The 26,986-nt window shown below is 38.9% G+C and overlaps 1 protein-coding gene across 1 annotated transcript in view; it reads right to left on the reverse strand.

Annotated features, from left to right (window-relative positions):
* Nucleotides 1-786: 786 nt before the first annotated feature.
* The window catches only part of Agbl1 (ATP/GTP binding protein like 1), a 703,551-nt gene continuing 677,351 nt past the window's right edge, over nucleotides 787-26,986 (reverse strand). Inside the window, exon 23 of the mRNA XM_013350206.2 lies at nucleotides 787-1,006. Within this exon, the coding sequence (XP_013205660.2) occupies nucleotides 787-1,006 (220 nt within the window). The remainder of the gene's footprint in view (nucleotides 1,007-26,986) is intronic.

Consider the following 26,986-nt stretch of genomic DNA (forward strand, 5'->3'; position numbering starts at 1 on the left):
ATATGAGAAAGCCTGAAGTTTAGGGAGAGGTAATCACTTGCTTAAGCTTTCAGAACAAGCCACTGCCAGATGTAAAATATGAAGCACATCTGTCTGACTCCATAATGTATGGATTTGCCAGCACATCTTCTATATCTATTATGTTTAAGCAGCTTAAGAGGTACAAATGTAAAATCCGTGAAGAGCAGTGACCATGTTGCTTACTGCAGAGTCCAGTTTCTGGCCTTTCCAACCTCTGTAAAATGTACATTGTTAGAGAACATCAAAGGCGATACTTGCTGTGACGTGGTCTCCAATGCTTTTATGTTTGTCACCCAGGACCTGAGGAACTGCCGAGCCTTTCAGGGTCTGAGTAGGATTCATGTCTGTGCTGCAAGCTCAAATGGTATAGTATTGAGAAACTATTCCTAGTTGGGATAAATGAATTGTTTAGAACTATTTCTGAGAACCCAGAAAGGAAGCCCTCTTCTCTGGTTATAGTCTCCTATTGTGTCAGGCCCGAGTCTGGTGGAGAGCTGAAATCAGTCTAAAAAGGATCCATGGAAATCCTGAAACCATCACCCACATCCAATTATAAGTGAAATTATAGCATGCTGTATATATAAAATCTGTGACATATCCAGATTCTATTCCTAGTAAAGCTAGAACAACAACAACAACAAAAAGGATGGCTAAGGCCACACAAACTAGCTTTTCTATTGGCTAAGGCACTATTTATGTAATAGTAAAGAAGCCATGTGATGGCCATTAGTCCAGTGGCTGGAGACACAGAGCTGGTGCTGAACCTTAGGACTGGGGAACAGATCTTCTTCTCCACCTTGTCCCTTCCTCTTTTTCCTCTTCTTCATCCTTGTTAAAGGCACACTCCTGGATCTGCCGGTCCAGCTCAGCGAAGCTGTGCTCTGGGTCTGAGCTGCTATCTGCACTGTAGTCGATTTCTTCCAGGCAGGATGGTTCATCATCGACCTCAGCAGATCTGCTGTTGGTGGTGGTGCTGCTGCTGCACCTGTAGTTCATCTCCTCCAAGCAAAGAGAAGAATGAGGGAGGAGAGGAAGGAAAAGCACATAGGAAAAGGGAAATAGGCACAGGGTGGTGGAGAGTGGAGGAGGAAGGAAAAGATAAGTTAGCCAGAAAAAAGAAAAGGTACAGTATGGAAGGAGCAGGTAGCCAATCCTCCTTTCTGAGTATTGTTGTAATTTAGTCTTTGAGAGTTTCTCACTAACGTCTTCAACTTCTTGCAGACTCCCTACTACACTCTTTCCAACTCTCCATATTCTCCTTTTTTAAATAACCCAATAAGATCAACCTGTGTTGCCTGTCTGTGCATGGATGTGGGGCTCTCCACTGAACCACGGGAAGTCTAAGAGAGACCACACTCATAAAAATTCTCACTCTTCCTCCTCCAGCCACCATCAACTCCAGTAGTTCCTCAACAAGGGTTGGGGCACGTGAGTTCCCACCCACACTGGAATTTTAACTGGCTTCATCTTTACACGTTATGTGCAGAGAGCCCCAGCTGCTATGAGTTCAAATCTCATTCCTCTCCCTTTGTAATTCCTCCCTTGAGAGTAATCAGGATACCATTAAAAGTCTTTAGGATTCCTTTCTTCCTCTTCCAACTAAAACTGCACTTTGCTGTCTGCCTGCACATTTTCATCCAGATGATGTAGATAGTCTAATATATGTAGAACTTTCAAGACAGGTTAAGCTTCATGTGGTCACATCCAGAAGGATGTCACTGAATGTATGAGATGCCATTCTGTCCCCACCCAAATAGAATCAAAGTACAAAGAACTCCAAGACTTAACAGTACTCCTTCTACCAAATCACACTGTGGGACTCACATAGCTCACCTTCATCATGATGAATGGTTTATTGGAAACAGAAATTAATCCAGACAGAAATTAATAAATGAGCAAGCAAGGAAACAGCATCCTGTTTCCCCTATGCTGATACTTCAGCATGATTAACCCCCTTTTGCTAATTTATCAACAACTGGGTGATCACCAGGGGCTGAGCAGCAAGAGACAAGAGGGAGCAGCCGCAATGGACCCAAGACTTTACTGCGTACTGTGAACTGAGGGAATTTCCTCCCAAGCAGCTATATATCGCCCTCATTTGCATGAGCTACCTGAAGACTTTCTAATCACTCCCTACTTAGGACTTAACCAATTAGGATTAGCAGCATGCTGGGTTTCTACTCCGTGATTTATAGAAGGCAAACACTTCATAAATCAGGCAGCACTGTTCATCCACTTGCTTCTCCATAAACAATGGAAGTGGGTAATCAGTAGCGTGGTTTCACGTTAGCTTAGAAAATGAATCAGGCCAGGTTCTTAATTGTTTACTGACTGATCTGAGCTCCCCAGTGCTCTCCACAGTCTCTGTTGCCTGAACTGAAGGTCTGGTAAGAAGCAAATGGAGAAAAGGAGAAAGAAATACAAGCCTTGTTTGCACAGTCCCGTTGCATTAAGTGGCCATTATAGTTGACAGACTGGATTGTCTGTAATAAAGCCATTGAATAAAGGAGAGGAAAAGCTACCTGGCTTTAAGCTAGTTTCTGTTCATTGAGAATCTTGAGTGTCTGAAACTCTTCGGCTGCCACCCTAGGTACTGTGGTGGCAGTGCCATAAACCATCAAGAGCCTGATTTCAAACCCCGGCTACTGGACTTTGGAGAAAACCCTCAAAAAGAGATCACAGGAGTTGAGGTGAATTCTAGTGAAGAAACACAAAGATGCTGTCTAACAGCATGCCCTGTGAAATAATGTCAGTCAACAAAATTTAACTCCACGTCTCTGATGTGGATATGCAGAAGTCACCAAAGCACAGTACAGAAGAAAATTATGCATTTAGATACGCTGCTTCCCACCCAGGTGACTGCAATGATTATTGCAAATAAATGCATGCTGCTAGTAAGCTCTCTAAAATTGCCCCATTTCCAAATTTAGGACCTTGCTGCAGCTCTCCATTGCTCCTTAATGGAACACGAATATCAGAGGAATAATGGGGGGGGGGGCTTTCAAATGGGGTTCAGTTTCTAGGAGTAAACATGGTCAGTTTATTCTACAAAGGCTTTGTCCTCCAGGAAGAGACGGCTCCAGTCAATCACAAACTCAGAGCCTCCTACTACAGTGGAGTTGATAAATTGATCATGTTGAGATACATACATCAGACTTGATGCCTCTCCAATATTTTACTCATACAATCAACTCCTTATATTTATAATCTTTCATGCTCTCAACATCCAAGAAAATGAGACATTTCTATTAACACATTCATCATAACTGCTGCTAAGAGACCCCTTGGATAACTTTTTCCCTTACTGAAAAATTCCCCTCTAAATGGCAATCTCAGATAGTTACTAAACTATCTGGTTCTGTTTGGAACCAGAGTTTTCTGCAATTTAATTGAAATTAAAAGATAGCTCATGCCCCACCAAATTCATATCTACTTTACTCTACAGAATATCTAAAATATGCAAAAGAACACAGCAGAGGCAAAAAGTTGCTGAATGTATGTGAGGGATAGTTTGAAAAGTCCTTATTACAAATAATTCTAAATGGCTATTTTCTTAATTGCTTTTTACAAAACTCTGGCTTCTCAAGTTTTATAGATATTCATGACACAATTAATATAACACTGATTATGAATGATGTAAAATACAGTTCCCTGCAGAATGCTAGATACAAGATAAACAGTGCAAAGTAGCAGTTATTGAAGGAAAAATACACCTACAAAGCAAATGTACATCCTGAAGACTAAAGCTGATAAAATTAAATGGTGGGGTGAACTTTCTTAAACAAGCAGACTCTTGGTGCCCCCGTCACGCACATGCACATACACACTCACATGTGTACATACACACACCACACACACTAAAAAAATAAAAAATGCGCATGACTTATTTGACTAGAGTAACCATTTTGCATCTATACATAGTTTATAATGCCATGATGTAGACTTCAAAGACAGGCAATCACAGTTGAACACTCTTCATTAACAATTAGATGGCTAAACAAGGTCAAAGGAGATGTCTCAAGGGCAAGAAAATAGTATATTTAAAAGCATGTAAAATGAACATAAATAAAAATTGGTTGGACACAGATTATCAATTGGAATCAAAAGAAAAAATAGAGCAGTGAATGCTTAAATCCAGCACATTTAATATCTCATTCTCTTAATCCCAGTACTTGGGAGACTGAGGTAGGAATATTGCCAAGAGTTCTAGGCACGTCTGGGTTAGAAAGTGAAAATAAGAAAACCCACATAGCAACCACAACAGAAAGTTCAATGTCAAAAGTATAATGGATAATAAAAAAAAAAGATAAAGAGATGAAGAGCAAGTAGAAGAAAAAAACTAAAATAAGAGCAAGGGTTAATGGAAGGTTCAAGCAAACTGAAAATACAAAAACAATGAAATACAGATGGCCATTGTAAATATATATATAATATTGTTGTAATATAAAATTGTTAAAGAAGAAAGTATCAGAAATAAACCAAGAACATCTAAGGGATAAGGAGATATAAAAAAACAATAAAAATAGCAAGATCTTTACATATGTGAAGTTAGCACCCAAGAAATGATATGGACCAGTCCCTCAAACAATGAAAATTAAAACAACCATGGTTTCTTATGTAAAATGGATCATCTGACTGTCCCTGGAACTATTCAGAAAACTAGAGTCATAATTCAAAATGTCTTAATAAAGAAATGGTAGGCTCAGATATTTCAATAGAGAAATGTGAAAAATAAAAAAAATAGTTCTCTATAAATCTGTCTACAAAATAAGAAGGAATATTTTCTATTCATTTTATAAATCTAGTATTACAAGATACCCAAACTAGACATTGTAAACAAAAAGAGAGTTGCAAACCTCTATTCCTCATAAATAAAAATATGTTATTCTTAAAATAGCAATATTCTTAAAATAGCAAGTAGGATTCAGTATTACATAGGATAATTATAAATCTGACCATATGAAGTTAAATCTTTAGAGTCAATCCTGGTTCCATATTTAAAAATCAATAAATGTAATCCACAATATTAACAGGATACTGTGTAAGAATTACATGATCATATACATGTATTCAGAAAAGAATTGACAAAGTCCTATATTCATTAATGATGAAAAACACACTTAAAATACCAATAGTACCTTTTGTTAACAAAGAGTACCTGTAAAATCAGGTAAGACTGAGCACAGTGGTTAAAGTTGATTCTTTGTCAAGATTAGGAAGAATAAAAAGGGAATTTTATCACTGCTATTCAACAGGAAGTCTTAGCCATCAATGTAAGAGAAAATGAAAAGTATATGCACAGATAAATACAAAAATAATGTTCTCTTGGGAATGTGTAAAAGATAATCAAAGTCTCCAAACTTCCTACAACTATTAGGCAAGAAAAATTGAAGACATGTAAATATCAACTGAATTTCCAAACAGTAACAAACTGTCATAATTCATAATAATTGATTAAAAACGAAGCAGTGGATATTAATCTAATAAAACATGTAGCAGACTCATGCCAGAGTTACATGCCATACAAAAGGCTTAAGAGGCAGATCACAGAAAAGAAAGATGTTCACAAAAGTGAACAAACAGAAAAAGATTTAGAAACTCAGCGTAGTAAAGACTGAAAATGAAGATCATTCCAAAGTTTATACATAAAGGAAATGAACGAGAAATAGCTAAGATGATTTTGAAAACAAGACCAAAATGGGAATACCCACTCAACCATTTTTTCTACCAATATTTTGAAATAAGAAGTCATATATAAGGGTGGCATTGGACTCATTATGTTGGCACGGTGACCAGAACTCTAGATCTTCCTTCCTGGTCCCACCCCATCCCCCAGGGTACTGGGATCACAGGTATGTAATTACAAGCTTGGATTGTAACCATCATCCCTGGTATATGGGGTGTGAGGGAGCAGATTTGGAGTGGTGTGTGTTTTTGGCAGATACTCTACTTACTGACCTATAACTCCAGATTTATCACTTCATTTCAAGGTACACATAGTGGCTGTGCTCAAGACAGTACAATATTGGAAGAGTGGCAGACACCAAGAACAGAAGACAGCAGAGAGCCCAGATGTAGATGCACACAAATAAAGCCATTGATTGCAATTTTACAAAAATGAAAATTAGTGAATAAAAGAATATTGCCTTTTTTGAAGCAACTGTATGTTTCTTAACAAAACATAAAATTTTTTATAAATCATATTTTATACAAATTTAATTCAGAATGGAGATTAGGTTCAAATGTAAAATGCAAAGCTTTCTGAATATAAATATCTAGGCAAAGGTAAGTGAGACTGGCCTAGACAAAGAATCCTTAGAAATTACACAAAACATGATCTGTAAGAGGAGAAAAACAGACAAATTGGACTTCATCAAAAACAAAATGCTATTCTGCAAGAGCTTGTCAAGAAGATGAAATAACAAATCTACTTAGTGTGAGAAAATATTTTCAAAGTGCACATCTGATAAGGAAGTTGCATTTAGAATTTGCAAGGCACTTTCAAAATGAATTATAAAAATGTATTTATGAAATATGTAGATGACATGAAAAGATATATGTATGGCATAAGATATTCATCAACAGCAGTCATTAGGGGAAGACTATGATAAAATGAAAATTGAGACTGAAAGCTAAAAATAGCCATAATACAAAATAGCCAAGAGGATATCAGTTAGACTTCTAATATATTGCTGGTCAAAATGTGTAGACATTCTTGAAAATGGTTTGCCAGTTTTCTAAAACACAAGAAGTACTTTTTTATATAAAGGAAGATGTGCACTATTGTACAGTTAATCAAGTTAAGTAGTTATATTCACACTAGTTAGTTTTGAGAATTTTATTGAGCATTGTTGTTATTTAATTTCCCATAACTACAAATCCTTGTGTGATCTTTGTAACTGGTATAGGGAGTCTTTCCTCCCTCCCTCTCTCCTTTCCTTTCTCTCTCTCTCTCTCTCTCTCTCTCTCTCTCTCTCTCTCTCTCTCTCCTTCCTTCCTTCCTTCCTTCCTTCCTTCCTTCCTTCCATTCTTCCTTCTTTCTTTCTTCTTAAAGAATTCGTGTCTCTATCTGCCTTGGTTAGGGTTTTTATTCCTATAACAAACCACCATGACTAAAAAGCAAATTGAGGAGGAAAAGATTTATTTGACTTACATTCCCACACTGTATTCCATCATTAAGGAATCCAGGACAAGAACTCAATAGGACAGTTACCTGGAGGTCAGAACAGACGCAGAGACAATGGATGGGTACTGCTTACTGGCTTGCTCAGTCTACTTTCTTATAGAACACAGGACTACCAGTCCAGGGATGGAATCATTCACAATGGACTTGACCCTCCAAAGAACTATGTAAGGTTCTGAGATCCTCAAAAAACCCACCTGTAAATTTTCAGGTCAGTTTCCTGATATTTAAGGTAAAAAAAAAAAAATCACATTCCAAGCTTTCTCCTTGTAACTGGCATTTCCTGAAAATACTAAATATCTAGATTTTCAATTATCTTGAGTAAAAAAAAAAGCAGGGGATTTGCATATGACCCATGCATGTCTCTTCATATTCTTTAAATCATCTCCATGATTACTTATTATTTTTAATATCTTGTAAATTGTTGTTGCAATTTGCTTTACAAGGAATAACGACAAGAAAAAAAAGACTAAATATGCTTAGGACCTATGCAATATAATGTACCTTTGCACAGATTTTGACTGAATGCAGCAGGGCCAGGGCCAGTTTTACTTACCATAAAGTGGTGTGGTAAGATTTTTCGTAAGTCACTGTATATTAAAGTGTTATATAAAGTTTCTAAATCACCAGGGAAGGGCAGACAACAATTGAAACAAAGCCAAACCAAAAAACCTGCAAACCTTCTGTATTTCCATGCTTTCTTTGTGCAGGCAATAATTACATCAGTTTCCAACTTGGCCTTCTAAACGCCAAATTCTGCCATCATTAACATGCATCATGAATCTTATTACATCGTGATGCATACTTAATTTTTTCCATACTCTAACAGGAAAGACCCTTTTTTTCTGCCTTTAGATATTGTTGCACCTTCTACCCTATATGTCCTTTTCATCGTTCTCCTCGATCATATCAGCAGTGATCTAATTTAACCTATAAAATTCAACACACACAGTGATTAGCCACCTAATCCACTCAGGCCATTTTTAGCTCTCTCTGACCCTATGAATATTGGCCTCTACTACAAAATCTGCAGGTCTGTTTTGTTTATTTCTATGTCCTGTTCTTACTGACACTGGCCGATAGGTAAATGCGGCCAGAGAAAGCCGTTTACAGAGTGCTCCTCTTTCAGCCTCTGCACAAGGTCACTCTTCCCCTTGGGATTCTCCATTCCCTTTGCCCTGAAGTGTGCTGGTCTCTACTCCTTAGCTGCCTACAAGACTGCTGACTATTCTACCCTCAAAAACAACCAACAACCAAAGAATAGCATCCGATGCTGCCAAATGCGCTCCATCTGGGCAGCACTCTGCTGCCTCAAGTGCTAAAACGTGAGAACGCTTCTAAGTATGGGTGTGGCAAGCACAAGCATTCTTTCAGAAGGACCTTTGTGTGAAATAAAAGGAGAACGGGAAAAGAAAATCTTGCTTAAATAATACTTTGCTAGAGAAGAAAATTACCTAGGGTTAAAAAGCCTATCCCCCAAATAATAAAGGAAATCATCAGTCATGATGAAGAACCAATCAGTGAAGCTGTCAATTTCTTACAATTAAACTGGACATTTAGCGCAATCAAAACACTGATGGCCACCGCCATATGTAATTCAATAGTTGTAAAGCAGCTCAGCAATCAAATTAAATTCAACATCAAAAAATCAAAGCAAAAATAGCAATTTCCCCCCTGTTTAATGTGGTAAAAATTTGTCAAATAGCACCCATGTATTTGGGGCTGATAGGACAGTTTAGCAGCTAGAAATTCCTGCTGCCAAGTTTAACAACCCCTGACAGCTCCTTGGGACCAGCAGCAAGAAGAGAACTGACTCAACCACATTGCCTTTGATAGCCACATGTACTTTCCTCACACACAAAATAAATAAATTTAATAATTCAAAACACTGAATATATAATGTAGGAAAAGAATCATAACTATTATTTTGAATGCCAGGATCATGCTTTTGTAAAGCAAATAAAAGGACATTTTTGAACAATAAAGCTAATTTAGATGTTTACATACACAAGTGAGTGTATGTGTGTAGTTTTGATGTTTCAGCATTAACTCGTTTAAACATTAATTTAAAAAGAAAAGATTGTAAAAGATAGTAACACAGTCACTATATATAACAGATTTAGTCATAAAATTAGGAAGTATGTAAGCTGACAGAAAGTAACAAATCTCATTGTGTGTATGAAAACAGTGAACTTCTGAACAGAAGTTATTCTGAAATTACTATTTATACAACCATAAGAATTTGTGAGATTGGCATCGTCCTAGGAGGCCAGACATGAAAGTCTGATGCAGAGAGCTCTGCTTCATACACCAATACAGGAAGAATGTGGAGCAAAACCTTCTGGTTTCAACTAGTGGAGAATCATGGATGTCTTCAATTTCCTTATATAAACTCCAACACTGATAAAAGGACTGTAAATGAATTGTTTCAATGACATTAACAAATACTAGGAAAGTACCTTAGTTTCAAAACCATGAACTATTAAACTGTATAAAATGTCGATAATAAGAAATAACGGCTGCACACTTCCCTAGTTATCCAGCATGCTAAGATACTATGAGAGAAAGCAGCTGTCTTAGACAATGCTCTATTGTCGTGAAGAGATAACATGAGCACAGCAACACTCACAAAGGAAAACATTTAACGGTGGCTGGCTTACAGTTTGGAGGTTTAGTCCATCATTGTCATGGTGGGAAGCATGGTGGCATGCAGGCAGATATGGTGCTGGAGAAGGAGCTTCTCTAACCATATCTACAGGCAGCAGGAAGAGAGAGATAATAGGCCTGGATTGAGCATTTGAAATTCCAAAGCACAACCCTAGTGGCATACTTCCCCCAAGAAGGTGACACTTACCCCACAAGGCCAATCTACTTGAACAAAGCCATACTTCCTAATGCCACACTCCCTAAGCACGCAAATACATGAACCATTAGGGGCCATTCCTGTTCAAACCACCACAGTAGCAAACAGTTGTGATCAAGAAAACGGATTCTTGAATAGGAATTCTAAGCTACTTTTCAAGGATGCAGAGTCTGGAAGAAATAGCAAGCATACTTATAAATCTGCAATTTACCACTGAATCAAAGTATGTGACAGGATAAAAGAGAGGTAAAGTGAGGAGATTTTTGCACCCGAAACAAGTAATTCCAAATGTCTTCATGTGAAGAAGAGTCCAAAATGGAAAAATCAAGACCTGGTATCTTCCATAAGTACACATAACTCTTGTCTATTCACTGTCAACTTAAAATATAAAGATTTGAAGGTAACTTCTGTCAGAAGTTCAAAGCAGGAAGAAACACTAAGTCTCAAGAAACAAAAAATGCAATCTATTCTGGACCCTTAACCTTCTAGGCAAGTCCTTATTCTTGGTATTCAGTTCATACGTTCATATAATCTGTTCACAATTCACTCCGAGTCTAACTGCTGATAAAAGATGAGAAGAATAACATCAGAGAAGGAAGCTGAAAGTGGTTAAAAGCTAGGGGAGACACAGTCGTATATGAAGCAACAAGAACTACGACAGAAATTGCAAGGAAAAAAATGTCAGTTGACAAGGAAGTCAGAGTTGGAAAATTTACATTAAATGCTAGGGAATAAATCAAACGACCAAAGAAAAAAGCGATAACAGATAAGAAGGGAAAAAAGCAACCAAAAGAAAGATGACCCACTTCAGACCCTGGGCTTTTTAGTAGTCAGACTGTGGCATCTAAGAAGCTTCATTATCCTGTAACAGGCTGATTCCATGTTAACTTATTTTCTATATGCGTATGCATAAAATGTAGGAGGCTTCTACTGGAGGAGGATTCAGTATGACATTTCTCAAAAACCTTCAGTGTTGTTCAATCACTCTTCTAGCCTGCTGAGGAATGAATGGTGAGTGACAGCTGCTGCAAGATGGGAGGTAAGATTGCCTCTGGTAGGCCTACCATACTCAAGTGAGATATCATATCCAAGAGTATACAGCCAACATAAACGTCCCTTGATGGGCTAAAAGCAAACAAACTAATAAAGAGGACAGAAAGTTGGGTAGATAGGGAAGGGGAATAGGTCAGGGAGAATCCAGGGGAAGGAATTATTATTATTATTAGTTCCCAAAGAACTAATAATAATTGGTTTAAAAATAATATCAAAGAAGAAAGAAAAAAGAGCAAGTGAAGTAAATAAAATTAGAATTTAAATATGTGTTTGGAAAATATTAGATATGATAGTAAAAGTTATCAATGGTAAAACACAAAGTTCAAAGACAAATAAAAAAATTTAACTACAGAAAGACATAAAATTGCTGATCAAAGGGACACATCGGCTGTCAGATACACAAGCAGCCCGATTCAGAGCAAAGTGAAGTCCTCTGTATTTATCCATCCACTCACCCACGCAACTCTGAGCCTTCTTCATGTCAGACAGCACGGCTGGATCTGGAAATGGTACACATGGGAAGTACATGCCCAGTGACAGCAGAAAAGATATGAGCATGAAAACACAAAGATATGTCTTCCAAACTGGGGAATGTGCCTTGATTATAATGCATTTTGGGGTGTTGCTTGTATGTTTGTTTTGTTTTTACAAGGGAGATGCAGGTAGGCATATGGAAGAGCTTGAGAAAGCCCAGAACATCAGAAGTAATCAAATTCAGATTTCAGAAATTGAAAGATGGAATTAGACAATTTTTAATGAATATACTACTGGAGATAAAAAAGAGAGAAATGTAGAGACAACAAGAAAGGAACTAAAGAGAAGTGGAAAGGGAAGGAAGGGAAACGCAGAGAAATGGAAAGAAGGAGAGGACTATTAAAGACAGACTGTAGCCAGCAGTTATCCTCCAGAAAGCGGGCAGAGTAGCAGTATCTATCCAGATTCTCCCCCATTCTCTCTTTTCATTTCCTATAAACAAAATCACTCAAATCTACCAAAACACAATACAAACATCTTTGACATCCCTGGATCTTCTCTTGAGAAAAGCAAAGCTTTCAAGTCATCTTGTTTTGAAACCTTTCTGAGAACTCTCTTCTCCTCTCTTCCTGCGCAAGACTCTCTCCCTCCCACCCACATGCTCAAGTATTTCTTTTCACTGATCTTTGGAAGTCATGTATCTTCGATCTGATGACTGGCAGTGGTAATAAGTAATTCTAAGCATTCATTTCGTTATTTGGAAGGATGCTAATTTCACTGTTCTTTTGTGCAGAGACAGGGCGGTGAGAAGTACTTAATAGGTACCAGGCTATTCCTACCTCATTAACTATTTGTTCATTCCTAATAATCCCTCATCCTTACATATAGTCTCACCCTGATGTTAGTCTTGCGTACAAGAACCAAAACACAGTCCTGATGCTCAGAGACTTCTAAAGGCAACATTCTACAAGGGTAAAAAGCAGAGAACAGTTTCTAAAACAAAGGCACCAGCATAACAGGGGTGACACTATCTCTCTCTAGAGGTTTCAACTTTACTCTCTTAGCTCAAAATATGTGCAGTAAGCCAGGGTTACAGTATCTTCAGCAATATTTGGGTGCCAGCTATTATCTGGTATCCTTTCTCTTTCCCCTTTCAAAGATGATGAATTCAACAGGAAAGAATTAAATATAATTGAGAATAAATAAAAGGAAATAATATGATACAGAAATCTAACTGTAGTTCCGTTCGAGAGAGTGTATTTTAATACCTGGAAGTGGAAACCACCTAGAGACATCTCTGAATAGTTTTTTAGTCTTCTCTTTCAAGACACAGTTGTTTTGATGTCTTCTGGGCACACACCCAAAAGTTACTTTGGGTGATCCTAAGGAGTCTTGTGACACATGAGAAAAGTATAAATTAAAAACAACATAGAAACTTGGAATCAGCCACTCAACACAGAGTTTGAATTTTAGCTCTAAGCACAATGTCTAGAATGAAAATCGGCCTTCTGTGAGCCTCGTTGGATTAATGTATAAAATGGCGCTCTTATTTTCCTCCATAAATTGAAAAACCAGAAGCAAATGTCATAGCACAAGAACTCAGTTATTTACTCCTGAAGTTTGAATGTGAAACAACCACCCCCCGATTCAGTCATGCCTTTGAACACTTGGCCTCCAGTTGATGTTGCTGTTTGGCAAGGCCATGAAACTTTAGAACAGTGGTTGTCAACCTTCCTAATGCTGCGACTCACTAATACAGGTCCTCATGTGGCGACCCCCAACCATGAAATTATTCCGTTGCTAATTCGTAACTATGATTGTGTTACTCTTACAAATAGTAATGTAAATATCTGATAAGCAGGATATCTGATAGGCAACCCCTTTCCAAAGGGTCCATGAGCCACAGGTTGAGAACTACTGCATTAGGAGGTGGAGGTCCACTATAAGAAATGGTTCCCTGGAATGGGCTCTGAAATTTAAACAGCCGTGCTTCATTCCATGTTTGCCCTTTGATTCCTGAGTGTGGAAGCAATGTGACCAGCCAACATTCAACACGACAGCATTTCCTTCCCGCTGCCAAGTCTTCCCTGCAAGGATAGACTATAATTCTCTAGAACTATAAGCCATAATAAACCTCTCTGGGAGGTTGCTTCCATTAGAGCATATTATCAGAGCAAGGCAAAGGTAAGTAAGACGGTTACTGCACTTCCTCCCCTTTCCTCTCTATTACAACTGGAAAAATCAAGCTCAGAAAGAATCTTGTCCTGGCCAGTACCTCATTTTCCTGCTTAAACATCACCCTATGGAGGCACCCTATGGATCACACAGTCTCCAAGCAAAGCCATTAAAACGCTCAATTCCTTTCCATTCTTCCAAGCCAGCCTGTACAGCAATTTGCAACTTTATGATGTGATAAATAGAATTTCTTTGTTTGCATTTTTCATTTACATATTTATTGAGATATGACGATCTTAATTAGTTCTGCTTTTTTTTGTTCTGTTTGTTTTTCCTGGATGGGGAAAGGCAGCTTTCTATAGTTCGAAATCATTCTGCATGCTAACAGGGTGAGCAAAACCCAGCCCGTGGCATTCCTTCATGTTGATGCCGCATAAAACGCAGCCTTGCCGATTCCTTTTGCACTCATTTTATCTTCAAATGCCGAGGTAATGCTCAGCACTTGGGTGCCTGCCAGACCTTGAGAGGCAGCCACCTACAGAGAGGCAAGAGGGGAAGACTTTTAAAATTCCACACACTTATATTTATTCAGCATGCTCTCCCCGACTGCCTATCACCCATCTCCCCTCTGAGAAGGCTGAACTGCTCCCCATTGCTTCTTGCTAATGAGATGCAACTCTGGCTTCCCCTCAGTCTGTGTGGGACAGCAAAGGACAGTTCTGATGTCCCCCAGGGCCTGAGCTCTGGGGTCAGGGGAGGTTTTGGACAGCTTGCCTGCTCTGTACTATTCTCTCTTCTTCCTCTGCTTTCTTCAGATCAGAGCTCTGTGGATGCTGCATCTCCTCCAAGAGGCACCAGCAGCTTATTCAACAGCCCCCCACCGTGAGCATGTTACCATCATCACCCAGAACAATTAGCATGGTTGCCCGGAGCTTTGTGTTTATCAGTTTCTTCACACCATCACCAAGTCTGCCACGGATTCAACACTTTCCTGGGAAAGGGCATACTGTATTATTTCCTTGGTTTTTTAAGTTAACTAAACTAATGAGGTACTTCCAGTGCAGCTCCAGGCACTTCCAGGGAAGGATGAGGGGCAAGAATCGCTAGTTACCTACTATTCTGCTTGCATTCATTCTCATTCACTTAAAATATAAGCAAACCAGTCAGAGAGCAGATGCCGCTGTTCTTAAACTAGAATGAAGAAAGACCTTAGAGGTTTAGATGTATCATAATCACATAAGGCCAAGTGCTCCTATAGCCTGTGATTCAATCAATACATATTTATGGGTGTAGCTTACCTCTCTGGAGGAAGAACAATGATGAGACTTTTACTAGGGCCAAACAGAAGCCAGGGATTTCTGTCATGTGACTGAAAGGCTTGCAAAAACCTGTCAGTCTCCCATGGAAGGTCACAAAAACAATTGTCATCCTTCTTACTGCACAAATAGCCCCAAGAATGTCTCAGGAAGTGTGATTCAGATCATTCATCAAAATAGAAGAAAGAAGAGGAGCAGAAGAGGGTGAGTTAATGAGAACAGCACGAAAGTACGGCAGGAGGAAAGAGAGCTGGCTTGCAAGATGTTCAAGGAGACTTGCTCAATGGGTTTCTTAGCGTGGACTTTTTTTTTTCTCTTCAAAATGGTGGAGTTCAATGGACTGAAGGAAAAGATATTTGAGGGACTGGAGAACTGTAGATGGTAGTCAATAGCCCAATATATAATAACTATATGGGAGAAATATTTTTTATTTTTCTTTTATTTTTGAAATTATATCATTTCTCCCTTCATCCATTCCCAACCCACCTACATACTGCTCCTTAATTTCTTTTAAATTCATGGCCTCTTTTTTGTTGCTATGTTGTATACACACACACACATACATACACACACACACACACACACACACACACATATAATATTCCTAAATATAATCTTCCCAGTTTGAATAATGTTATCTTTATTCGTGATTTTAGGGCTGAGCATTTGGTTTGGCTAAGCAGTTGGTGTGCTCTTCTCTGAAAAGACTATCGAGAGAAGATATTTGGATGTCATGCAATATACTGAAGTTTGAGCCTTGAATATCTAAATGACTTACTTAACTAATATAAATTGATGAATTCCACTGAGCCAGGTCATATCCATTTGCTTGGTTGTTTGCTTTAAACTTGGGTTAGGATAGATTTAGTGTCCATGAATGTCTGTGCTCTACACACAATGAGCCAAGAGATATTAACTACTACGGGGAGATACCCAAAGTCCATGCCCCTGTAGGTGTTTAAAGCACGATCAGGTTGACCTTTGAAAGCCAGTTTGACTCTTCAGAAATGAAAAATGATGATGTCATTCTTACAGCTACGGCTTCCATGATGAGCAAAAGACAACCATTCTCATGCCTGATTTTTACAGTTCTCAAAGTGTGTTTCTTAAGATACGTTTTAGATTCATTCTATTGAAAACTGTGGGCCCTTGTTAAAATGTTACTTCATCCAATGATGCATCTGAGACATGTCACTGCTTGATACGTTTCTTAGAGCAGTGAAGAGAAGACATGGAACTCCAAGCGGTGGATGTGTCCTGTTGAGCCACAGTCCTGCAAAAATCATTATCCCTATAAAATGTACAGGGGAGCCTGTTCTCGTCTGAGGAGAAATCAGAGCCTGTGGGTAGAAGTATACATTGGCTGAAAACACGGAGACTTGTGTTTAATTTGAAGTCTATCCCTCTGCCCTAAGTGGCTTCACTGTTCCAGTTCCATATTAGAAAAATTTTCCTTTCACCATGCCTTTAAAACCACAAAGAAATAAACTTGGTCATGGGATATAATCTATGCAACATTTGAGGGTCAAGTGTGCAGTACAAAAGATCAGGAGAGCTTTAGTAGTGTAAAGAAAACAAATTACAAAAGTTTAAAAACTAGACTTGGGTTCTAATTCTTGAAAAAGTGAAAAGATAATGTGTCCATTTATTCACTGACTCATAATTTTATTGGCAGATCCCCTAAGTGCCACTTCATAGTTATTTAATATATATATTAATAATTTAGTAATTTATGTAATTGTTTAATGTTATTTAGCAATTTATATAGATATTGAATAATATATTATTTTGCACCACAAGTAAACACCATCTATTGCTCCCCGCCAATGAATCTAAGCCCTGTCTTGCATTTTTTTTTCTTATAAATTGATCAACTGGGGGCTGGAGAGATGGCTCAGCAGTTAAGAGCATTGTCTGCTCTTCCAAAGGTCCTGATTTCAATTCCCAGCAACCACATGGTGGCTCACTACCATCTGTAATGAGGTCTGGTGCCCTCTTCTGGCCTACAGGCATACACACAGACAAAACATTGTATACATAATAAATAAATATTAAAAAATAAAAATAAAAAAAATAAATCGCTCAACTAGGTTTGGTAAAGGATGGCTAGAATTCCTCACCTCGAAAGCAGAAACAGAATGATCAAGAGTTCAAGGTCATACTTAGCTACTTAGTGAGTTCAAGGCTAATCTGGACTACCATAACTCTACCTCCAAAGAATAAAAAAAAAAATGCTTATTTCTTAACTCCTCTGTAAATTTCTTTTGATGTACCCTTATGCCCAAACAGTTTTGTGTCACAGTGGTTCTTAAGATCCTTGTGAATAACAGCCCTGGAGATAGACATACCAATACAAGTGAACCTTTTGTTTCAGAAGAGCCTTACATCAGGGGTGTGTGTTAAGGAAAGAGAGAGCAAACAAATTGAAGAGAAGTGGGTGTGATCAATTGAACACTCCATGTTCTGCCTGAGAAACACTTACACTGAACTTGAAGCCATCTCAACATGTCTCAGACCCAGGAAATTCTGTATTGCACACATGGCTACCTGCTGCCATCCTCTCTCCTGAGTGCAAGAGGAGGGCTAAGCTTTAGATGGAATTTTGGCTAGCTGAACCTAAAAAGAATAGTTTGAATTTCATCATCAATGCCATTGAGAAAACAAAGGAACAGAATTAATCTAAAGTGCATATTTTATAGGGGCTAGTGAGGTGTTTTTGGTTCTTTTGTTTGGTTTACTTCTATGGAGAAGAACTTCTGCTTCCTAAATATTGAGTTTCGACCAGGCAGTCCCACCATAATTTTAAAGGCTAGCCCACAAGTATGTGGCTGCTGATCAGGTCATTTCTGATACAGTCCGAGAGATGCTGAGATGATGTGGTAGGACATTGATCCTGGGATGGCTCTTGGTGAAACCTGAAACCGCAGGCTGGACCACACAGGTCAGTTATTACCTCTCCTCTGCCATTCTCAGAAACATAAATTATTTCTTTTGGCCTATGCAAAAGGGATCCAACTTTCTAAAGACCTGATATTCCCACAGGATGTGCCCCCTTTCTCCTTCTTGGCACGCAGAGGCAGAAGGAGTGAGAGATTGTAACCCGAACCATCTCTTCTTCATTGCATTCCTTGCATCCTCCCCCAGAGGATTTAGAATAAGTGAAAGACAAATTAAATTGTGTTGGGATTTATAGACATCATTATGAATCTGCCTGTGTGTGGAGATCTCCTTATCCAAGGGATCTCAAGGGGAGATATGTTTTCTTTCATTCATTTCTCTATTTGTACTAACTCAATCAGAGAACTTTGGAAGCCCTTCGATATTGAAAAGATCTTCACAAACTCCACTGCACCCCAAGAGATATGTAGCCTTAATGGAATGATCTATGACTTTAAAATATCTTAGTGGTGAGCGTGGAACAATGCCGAGAAATGAAAAGTGAGGTGAACAGCAATTGTGAAGAGAATGTGAGGGGCTCATTGCCACAGGGACTATGTTCTAAGGACTTGAATGTCTTTCATTCAGATGGCATTTCAATTTTCACAAACACCTCCTCCTTACTAAACTCAGATTGCCTCTGTATGTGTGTGTCAGCAGCCCATAGCTGAACATAAGAACACATCAAAATTCATCTTGGGGAGTTGCTTAGGCAAGACTGGGGGAGCAGGCCTGCAAGATGTTGAGCAAGATATTGAAAGATTGGTTAGGGGATTAAAAGCAGTTAGGTCTGTGTGTCTTAAAGAAGGCACTTAAATCTTTAAAGCTGGGCTGTATGGTTCAAGTGATGGCAAACATGCTAAGAAAAAGTGACTGTGGAGTGTTCAGCTCTAAACTTATAATTTGGTTATCTCAGGTATTTTGGATAGCTCAGATATTTTGTCACAGTGATGCAATGAAGATTAGCACAGATGGCGGGGGGAGAAGTCATAGATGCAAAAAACATTACATGTATATAACTTAATATGTTTGTTTTAATTACTTACTTTTCCACAACAGAATGCTGACGTAATCAGTTCCATTACTATTACGTTATGATCTGTATTTTACATATCTATGATAAATAAGTTCCCGTAGAAGTGAATGTGAGTCTGAGCATGCTACAATCCTTGGTTACCTTCCCTGTCCCTGACCTCAATAGGATTTTGCTTCTGAATCTTCTATTTTTCTGATTTGGCATTATATACCTAGTAGGAAGAAAAATGAGCTTCTGCGATCTGATATCTCTTTACTTTCTCCCGTGTGTGCTACACTATCCTCCCCAACCTAATCCTCCCATTTAAGTTAAGACTGTCTCTCCTCTCCTCAAATAGCCTCTGGGTGCTGTATCTTCTGTAACTTGGCACTCATAGACACTGCCTGGGATGCAGTCCTTACCAACACAGCTCACTGAAACCTCCCCCATGCCTTAAGATCAAGCCCAAATGTCAAATCCTCCATGAAAGTACCCATGAGCTTGTGGTCTAGAAATAATTGCTCATTTGATTTTTGGGACATTTGCTCAATTCTGTTTCTCCTCAGAGGCCAGAGATATGTTTTGTGTTAATATGTGTTCAACATAGATTTCATGCCTTGCCTTAAACACATAAATATTGAGAACATATGACAAATACAAGCAAAACAATACTGCATGTTTAAACTCATGGAAAACACACTCTGCCCACACATTAGGGCAACCGAGTAGCTCTGCTCTTTTCTCCTTGGCGAACACACAGAAATTAGAGGGATGGGAAAGTCCTTCAGAGAATTCATTCCTTCATCTTGAAACTGCATGAGTAACAAGCACTAGTCAGGAACATTTTACAAGATCTATTTACTAAGACTCAGATGATCGGCAATTTCACACGAGTCTGTTTCCCTTGCCATGGGCACAAATCTGTGTTCTGTTTTCCTTCAAGGTCTATTTTATTTTATGTTATTGTCTACTCCTTCCTGGACAGCTACAACAATGTAGCTCGAAGTGCATCAAGCTGTTCACAGTTGAGATGGAGAGACTAAATAAAGGTGGATAGAAGTCCCAAATCTGGAGGATGGGGTAGATGTTTAAGAATACATATGGAAAAGGAGAGATAGAGAGAGATAGAGATAGAGATAGAGATAGAGAGAGAGAGAGAGAGAGAGAGAGAGAGAGAGAGAGAGAGGAAGGGAAGGGAAGAAAAGAAAAGAAAAGAAAAGAGAAAAATCAGCAAGCTATTTAAAGAATCTATTTTGTTATCTCAGGAACTGTCTTCCAAATTCTATGTTTCTACTCAGGCTCTCAGGTTTCAGATAAAAGGATTTAGTGTTGCTATTGTTGCAGACTAAAGAATTCTTTACACAGGCATTTTTGTTGTAAGAACAAAATCAAATCTCCTCGCCTTCTCAAACACCAGGGGATTCTGGGGAGTTTATAGAGCAATGAATTTTGATCTCAGCTGTAGGAGGACAAGGAGCCTCTTGTTCTGGAGCAGGGAGCCTTCTACCACATCACCTATGTTGACGCTGGAGCCAACCCTTTGTTTTGGAGATGTCTTGGTCTAGTTCAGTTAGAAGTAACACATTTGCTGCTACCGGTAGGTTGTCTGTTTTATCATGATTTTTTTTTTTATTCTGTCAAAGAAGTTGAGTGTTCTTCAGGCTAAGAGTTCACCCATGTGAATGCCATAAACATCCCTGCAACCAACAACTGCATTAATGAAATGATAAGAAAGCGGTCACAGGTGAGAAGCACCCTATAAGACAGAGTGGCTCTAATTATGCTAAGTAGACAGGTAATCAGCATATGGTGTTTTAAGATGTTTGGAAAGGACAACTACACTGCATAATCTTTTTTTTTTTTTTTAAAAAAAGATTTATTTATTTATTTTGTTCACAGTAGTCTGTCTGCATGTGTGCCTGCAGGCCAGAAGAGGGCACCGATGGTTGTGAGCCACCATGTGATTGCTGGGAATTGAACTCAGGACCTCTGGGAGAACAATAAGTGCTCTTAACCTCTGAGCCATCTCTCCAGCCCCCACTGCATAATCTTATGGCCAGGAAATTCAGGTTGTTTTACAGGACATATCTGAGGAAGTTATTCGAACCCTCTGCGATTGTCTTCCTTATCATTCATAAACCAATTTTAGTTTAGCACCCATTCAATTCAAAGGTAGTTTAATTAATGGAAAATTAAATGAAAAAAATCAATTTTTCTATAAACATTACTGTTGACCTTTGAGGAGAGTTAAAAGGCACAGCTTGAACTGGGCTAGTGTAAAAGAGTATGGACAAAAAGAAAACTTGAAGTGAAATAGGTGATGGTTTTTGTGTATAATAATGGCACACATAAGAGTAACAGAGAGTCAAAAACCTAAATATCACTGGAAGAGGAGGTGTGAACATTTATTACAAACGATAAAATATATTATCTAAAATGCAATAAAATGTAATACTATATGTATGTCTATTATTCTTATAAAGAAGTAAGCTACTATCACTATGCAAACATATGATAATCCATTATGAGAATCATATCAAAGTACATTGTGTATTAAATTGTTTTATGCATTATATGTAATTACATTGTTATGCATCATAATTTGTTTCAAGAATGTTTCGATGCAAATGAAGATAGCATTGTTAAAGATATACTTTAGCATTATCCGGTGGCATCTGCTCTATTAGGTAGCTTTGTTCATTTCCTAATTACTAAACAACACAGCAACAGCAACTATAAGGAGCACAATAAAATGCATTACTGTATTTCAGAGCTACCAAGAGACATTTGCTAGATCCTTAAATAAATTACCTCATTTAACTCAATGGCACAGCTTTGGAGTGTGCCTTTAACTTTTGAATTTAACATATAGGTCTTCTGGTTCTTATTTATGCTCAGGTGTGCCAACCCCATAAATCCCCAACCCACAAACATTCATAGAACTCACTGGTTTACTGACTTTCATTCAGTCATTCAAAAGAACATTGATCTCGTCTGCCAGTTTTCTTAGTTTGTTTCTCTATCCACTGATTGAGAAAAGGGGAGAAAAGAAAGGGGGTAAAAAAGGAGTCTATCATCTGCCACTACATGCTGAGGGTTCAAGATGAACAAGACACCAGGATTATATAGAAGTAGAGAAGGGGGCAGCAAGAGGCGGGTACCAGCTTGGTTGTGCAGGGAATATTCTATCAGAGCAATGGGCCCTATATTTTGAAAGCTCAACATGGAGTTGAGAAAGACTCCTCCAAGGGAAAGCAAGTGCAGTTTGACCATAGCAGTGAGGAAAGGGGACCTTGGGATGACGAATACCATTCTTGCACCATCGAAGATGGCAGCACACATAGGGAATAAGGTTTTCTAGGACCCTAGAAACACAAGCTGTGTTAGCCTGGCGAGGAAAAAAAAAAAATAAGAGGGACAGTACCAGAGAGGGAGGGGCAAATGAGCCAATGAAGGAAACCAGGCTTGATTTTATAGGTCATTTTATTTTGCATTTATGAAGAAGGTGCTGAAGCACACTCTATTTCATTAGCATGAGACATAATTATTTAAATATAACTTGCACGAAATTAGATGTTCAATTTAAAAACATAATTAATTGGAGCAATGTATTAAATGATAATATTTGGCATCTATTAATGAGGATATAATTATATGTGTTATTTAAAAGCTTAGTGCAATACCAATATTTTCTCATAAAATGAAGTGAAGCATGCTAACTTAAAAAATTCAACAACGTGACTGAATTCATTTCAGGATCCACATCTCTGTCAATAATCACTTAGATTCTAATTTGGGGAATCTGGCAAAAATTTTATCCATCTTATTTCAAGAAAAATCTGGTAACATTTTCATCAAAAATGTATTTTTTAAAAACTGACTAGGGTTGAGGGAAAGAGTCATGTGGGACTCATGTAAATTCTTTGTGATGATTTCCTCCTTCTCTCAAGGTACCTCTAGGGAAGAGGGTTGCCATTCTGTCACAGAGGATGAAGACTGGGTCTTATACTGATGGAGTTTTTTGCTGATGAGCCTTCCTGGTGCAGGTAGTACCATCCTTTAGAAAATCTTATAGGATTGTGTGAGTTTATTACTATCAACAGGAAAGTTTTATATGGCAAAAGATGAAGCTTAGGAAGCTATCAGGATTGGGGGGGGGGGATGGCTCACTGAATAAAATGTTCACTGTGTAAGCCTGAGAACAGCGTTCACATCTCCAGAACCTATATACATGTCTAGAGAGTATGGCAACCAATATGCAATTCCAATGCTAGAGAGTGATGACAGGGGGTCCCAGAGTAAGCTAATCAGCTAGGCCTGCTATAGCAGTGATCTCTGAACTCATGTGAGAGACCATGTGTCTTCCATGATAGGACAGAAAGTTACTAAGCAAGACTCTTAACCTCAATCTTAACCTCAATGTCAGTCTCTGGCCTCTGCAGATAAACATATAAACGTGCGTGAGTGTGTGTGTGTGTGTGTGTGTGTGTGTGTGTGTGTGTGTGTGTGTGTGTAGACATTAAAACACACGTGTACCTACACATGTGCACAGATGAACACACATGTAAAAAGGTAGGCGATTATTTTTTTCAAAGTCACCTAGGAAATAATCAGTACTGTTGCATATTACACTGGGGGAGACTGTTAATTGATCACTAAGAAATTTCAACCACTTAACAAAGGAAGATATTAAATGCATGCATAGATGTCTTTTACAGTTTGAGCTGGATACAGCATTTAAAGAGTATAGATCTGTTCTTCACTATCGATTATCTAGAAAATGATATTTGCGGAAACATCCTGGAATATCAAGATCTGCTTTACTTGGACATAAAGTCACCTTCAAGCTCCATGTGTAAAAGGTGTGGCCTCCATCCCATGGCACAACGGGGAGACTGGGAGATGTTTAATAGGTGGGATCTATTTAAAGAATATTCGATTATTTGAAGAGAGCCCTTGAAGGTGATTATAAAATCCATGCCCTCCCCTTAACCTGTAAGCCAAAATAGACCTTGTTTCTTTTCAAATAGATTAGCTCAAGCATTTTGTGATAGTGATAAAAAGCTGGTCAATACAATTGGATTTTTAGGTCTGGAAAACACAATCTAGTCTCCCCGTAAGACTGCTGTCATTTAATGCATGAGAGATCTATATCAGAGAGAAGGATCAACTAAACTACCAAGCATAGATAGAGAAGAGGGCTGGTTGTTATTAATTGCTTACTCTTTGGTGTCATACAATTGATCATTTTATCGAAAGGCAGCCATGGCCAGGGTCGAGTGTGATATAGGAGAAATTGAGAAGAAAACCCCAACATTCATACAGTGTTAGGCAGGAAAGTACACCTCTTTCCTAGTGCACTGGCCATGAGGAATAAGTTGGGTCTGTTTCTAAATTACTTCCAAACTGAAATAACAGAGAACTAAGTGGGTACAAGGAACAAGAAAATGAGAATCATCAGGAGGATGCTGAGTTTCCACTAAATAAACTGAGAACATTGCAGGAGGTTAGGTTTCTCACAATGGAAGGGATTTTGAAGAAAGGTTTTCTTCACGTTTCTTCAGGGCTCAGATCTCCTGTGTAATTCCACTCTAATTCAAGAAATGCATTTATGTTTCAAAAAGAAACATGAAAAGAGAGAGGGGCATATCCCAGGCTCCCAAAGTTTCAGCAGGGAACGTAGCTGTTCTGGTGAGGGAGGAATACGATGAGAGTTGCCTGTCTCCATATGGACCATCTTCATCCTCATCAGTATGAAGTACAGTTCCTCCATGGGACTGATGTTTAATCAGCACCATCCCAGAGCTGGGTTCAGAACCAGGTGCCAAGTGTGCACAAGAAGAACACACCTCTCCTCCCCAACTCCAGCCCTCCAAGTGTTAGGGATGTCTGTTCAATGGGCTATTACCATACAAATGATGTGGGGAGGGATGAGGTATTAGGAATGGAAGATGGAGAGTGGTAAATGGAATCTAATCTGACCTAGAGTGTGTTTGTGTTCCTTAAAATATGTAGACACATGATGCACACATACATACCCTCTTATATAGATTCGAATCTTCCTATACATATATCTACACATACATATGGACATGATCACACATATGAATATATATTTATACTCCTTATCGCAAATTAGGATGTGTATATAGACACCCCAAAGGCATGTGAATGCACATTATGTTTATCAAAAATATATATACACATACATATGTATGTATGTGTGTATGTATATATCTACATGATCACACCCGCTTTAAAAACTACACAGATGTATGCATGTGCACACTCACATTTACACATAGATCATAACACATATGTGTAAGTATACAAACACACAGATACATGACATGAATCCACATATGACGTTGTGCATTCTCACTCCTCCTTGAACTTATCAAAAGGCCTACTACATATAAAGGCATATACTTATTCAGTAGAGAAATACGTAGATATGTCTCTGTCAATAGGAACACCTACAGGCTCACACATGCATATCACCATATGTGCACACTCACTATTGATCACCACCCTCTGCACATTTATATAAGCACAGGCATTCACACACACAAGCCTCTTACTTGCGCCCATACTCAGATACCTAAGTGCACACACATAGGTGCATGGATCACATACAAAGTTTAATAGTCACACAAGTGTTCATGCATACTGACAGAGACATCCAGCTCTCCCAAACTCACTTTACAAGACCCTTCTCACTGGTGCTTCTATTCAGAAAACTTTTCCATTCTGCTGACTGTCGTTGGCTCTCCTGGGACTAACGGTTGTTTCTCCATGTCTCCATCCCCGCCTCCGTGCTCACAGCATTGACAGTTTGCTCGTTTATCCCTTTGTTTTGGTAATCACGCTAACACTTTGCAATGACACTTCACATAAATGGCAACTCCAGGTGAAGGGGCCTCAACTTTGACAATGGGTCTGTAAATGAGCTAATTTCGTGATTTATCATTGAGGTTATCTTAGAGCCCACTTTCCAGACACACTTAGGAAAATTCAGCAGGTACTGGGATTCTATTTTTGCTGTGACTTAAAAGAGAGGGAGAGAGAGAGATAGTGAGAGAGACAGTAAGAAAGAGAGAGAACAAAACCACTGAATCCTGGAGAAGAGTTCCTGACTGCTATCCCTTCTCTGAAAGTGAAGGGTGCTCTATGACCTATCACTTAACTCAGCTCTCTGGGGCCAGATGGAAGGCAGCAGGTTGCTCCCCTCATGTGCTGTAGGCTCTCTACCGCCTATAACCTTGCTGTTTTCCAGATAAAGAGACGTCTCACTTTGGTGTGAAGTTGCAAGAAAGGCCTCATGGGTACCTGGCCTCTTTCCTCAGTGGTAAAGTTGATGCAGCTGCCACTCAGAGCCCTGGCACTGAGCCTGTGACCATCTCTGATAATCCCCCACCAGCACACAGCAGAGTCAAAGAACAGCTTGGTGACCGGCCTTGGCAGGCCTGAGCAATGCTCTTTCCCTGATTGTTCTCAGAACACACTTTTCTGGTACCTTAACCGAAAGAAAGGAAGAAATGTATAATTTGTTGTGGGTGTTGTGTATTAATTAGTTTTCCCGAGTTCCTTGAGTAATTACAATCTGTGACACTTGTCCTTAATTTGCTCAGATTAAAAATGGACACTCTGGCACATCAGTGACATTAGCAAGAAGGGCAAGTTGGCTTGAGAGGAGGGAATTTTACCTCAGGAGACCAGAACAAGCTGAAATCAGGCCAAGTCCCAGATGACACCCTCTCTGGAGTCAGGCTTCTGTAGCAGAACACTTATCATGTTAAAGTCTTCCCCGAGGAAGGGCCATACAGGGTGACGAAGTGGCATCTGTGCTGGTCTACCACGCTCTCTAACTATCAGAGGAACCTCTGCTCCAAGGGGATGTGAACCCCAACACTGTGTCAACCCAGTACGACAGCAGTATGTGATCACTT

The sequence above is a fragment of the Microtus ochrogaster genome, chromosome 22 (assembly GCF_000317375.1).
Source record: "Microtus ochrogaster isolate Prairie Vole_2 chromosome 22, MicOch1.0, whole genome shotgun sequence".
In the NCBI taxonomy this organism is placed as follows: Eukaryota; Metazoa; Chordata; class Mammalia; order Rodentia; family Cricetidae; genus Microtus; species Microtus ochrogaster.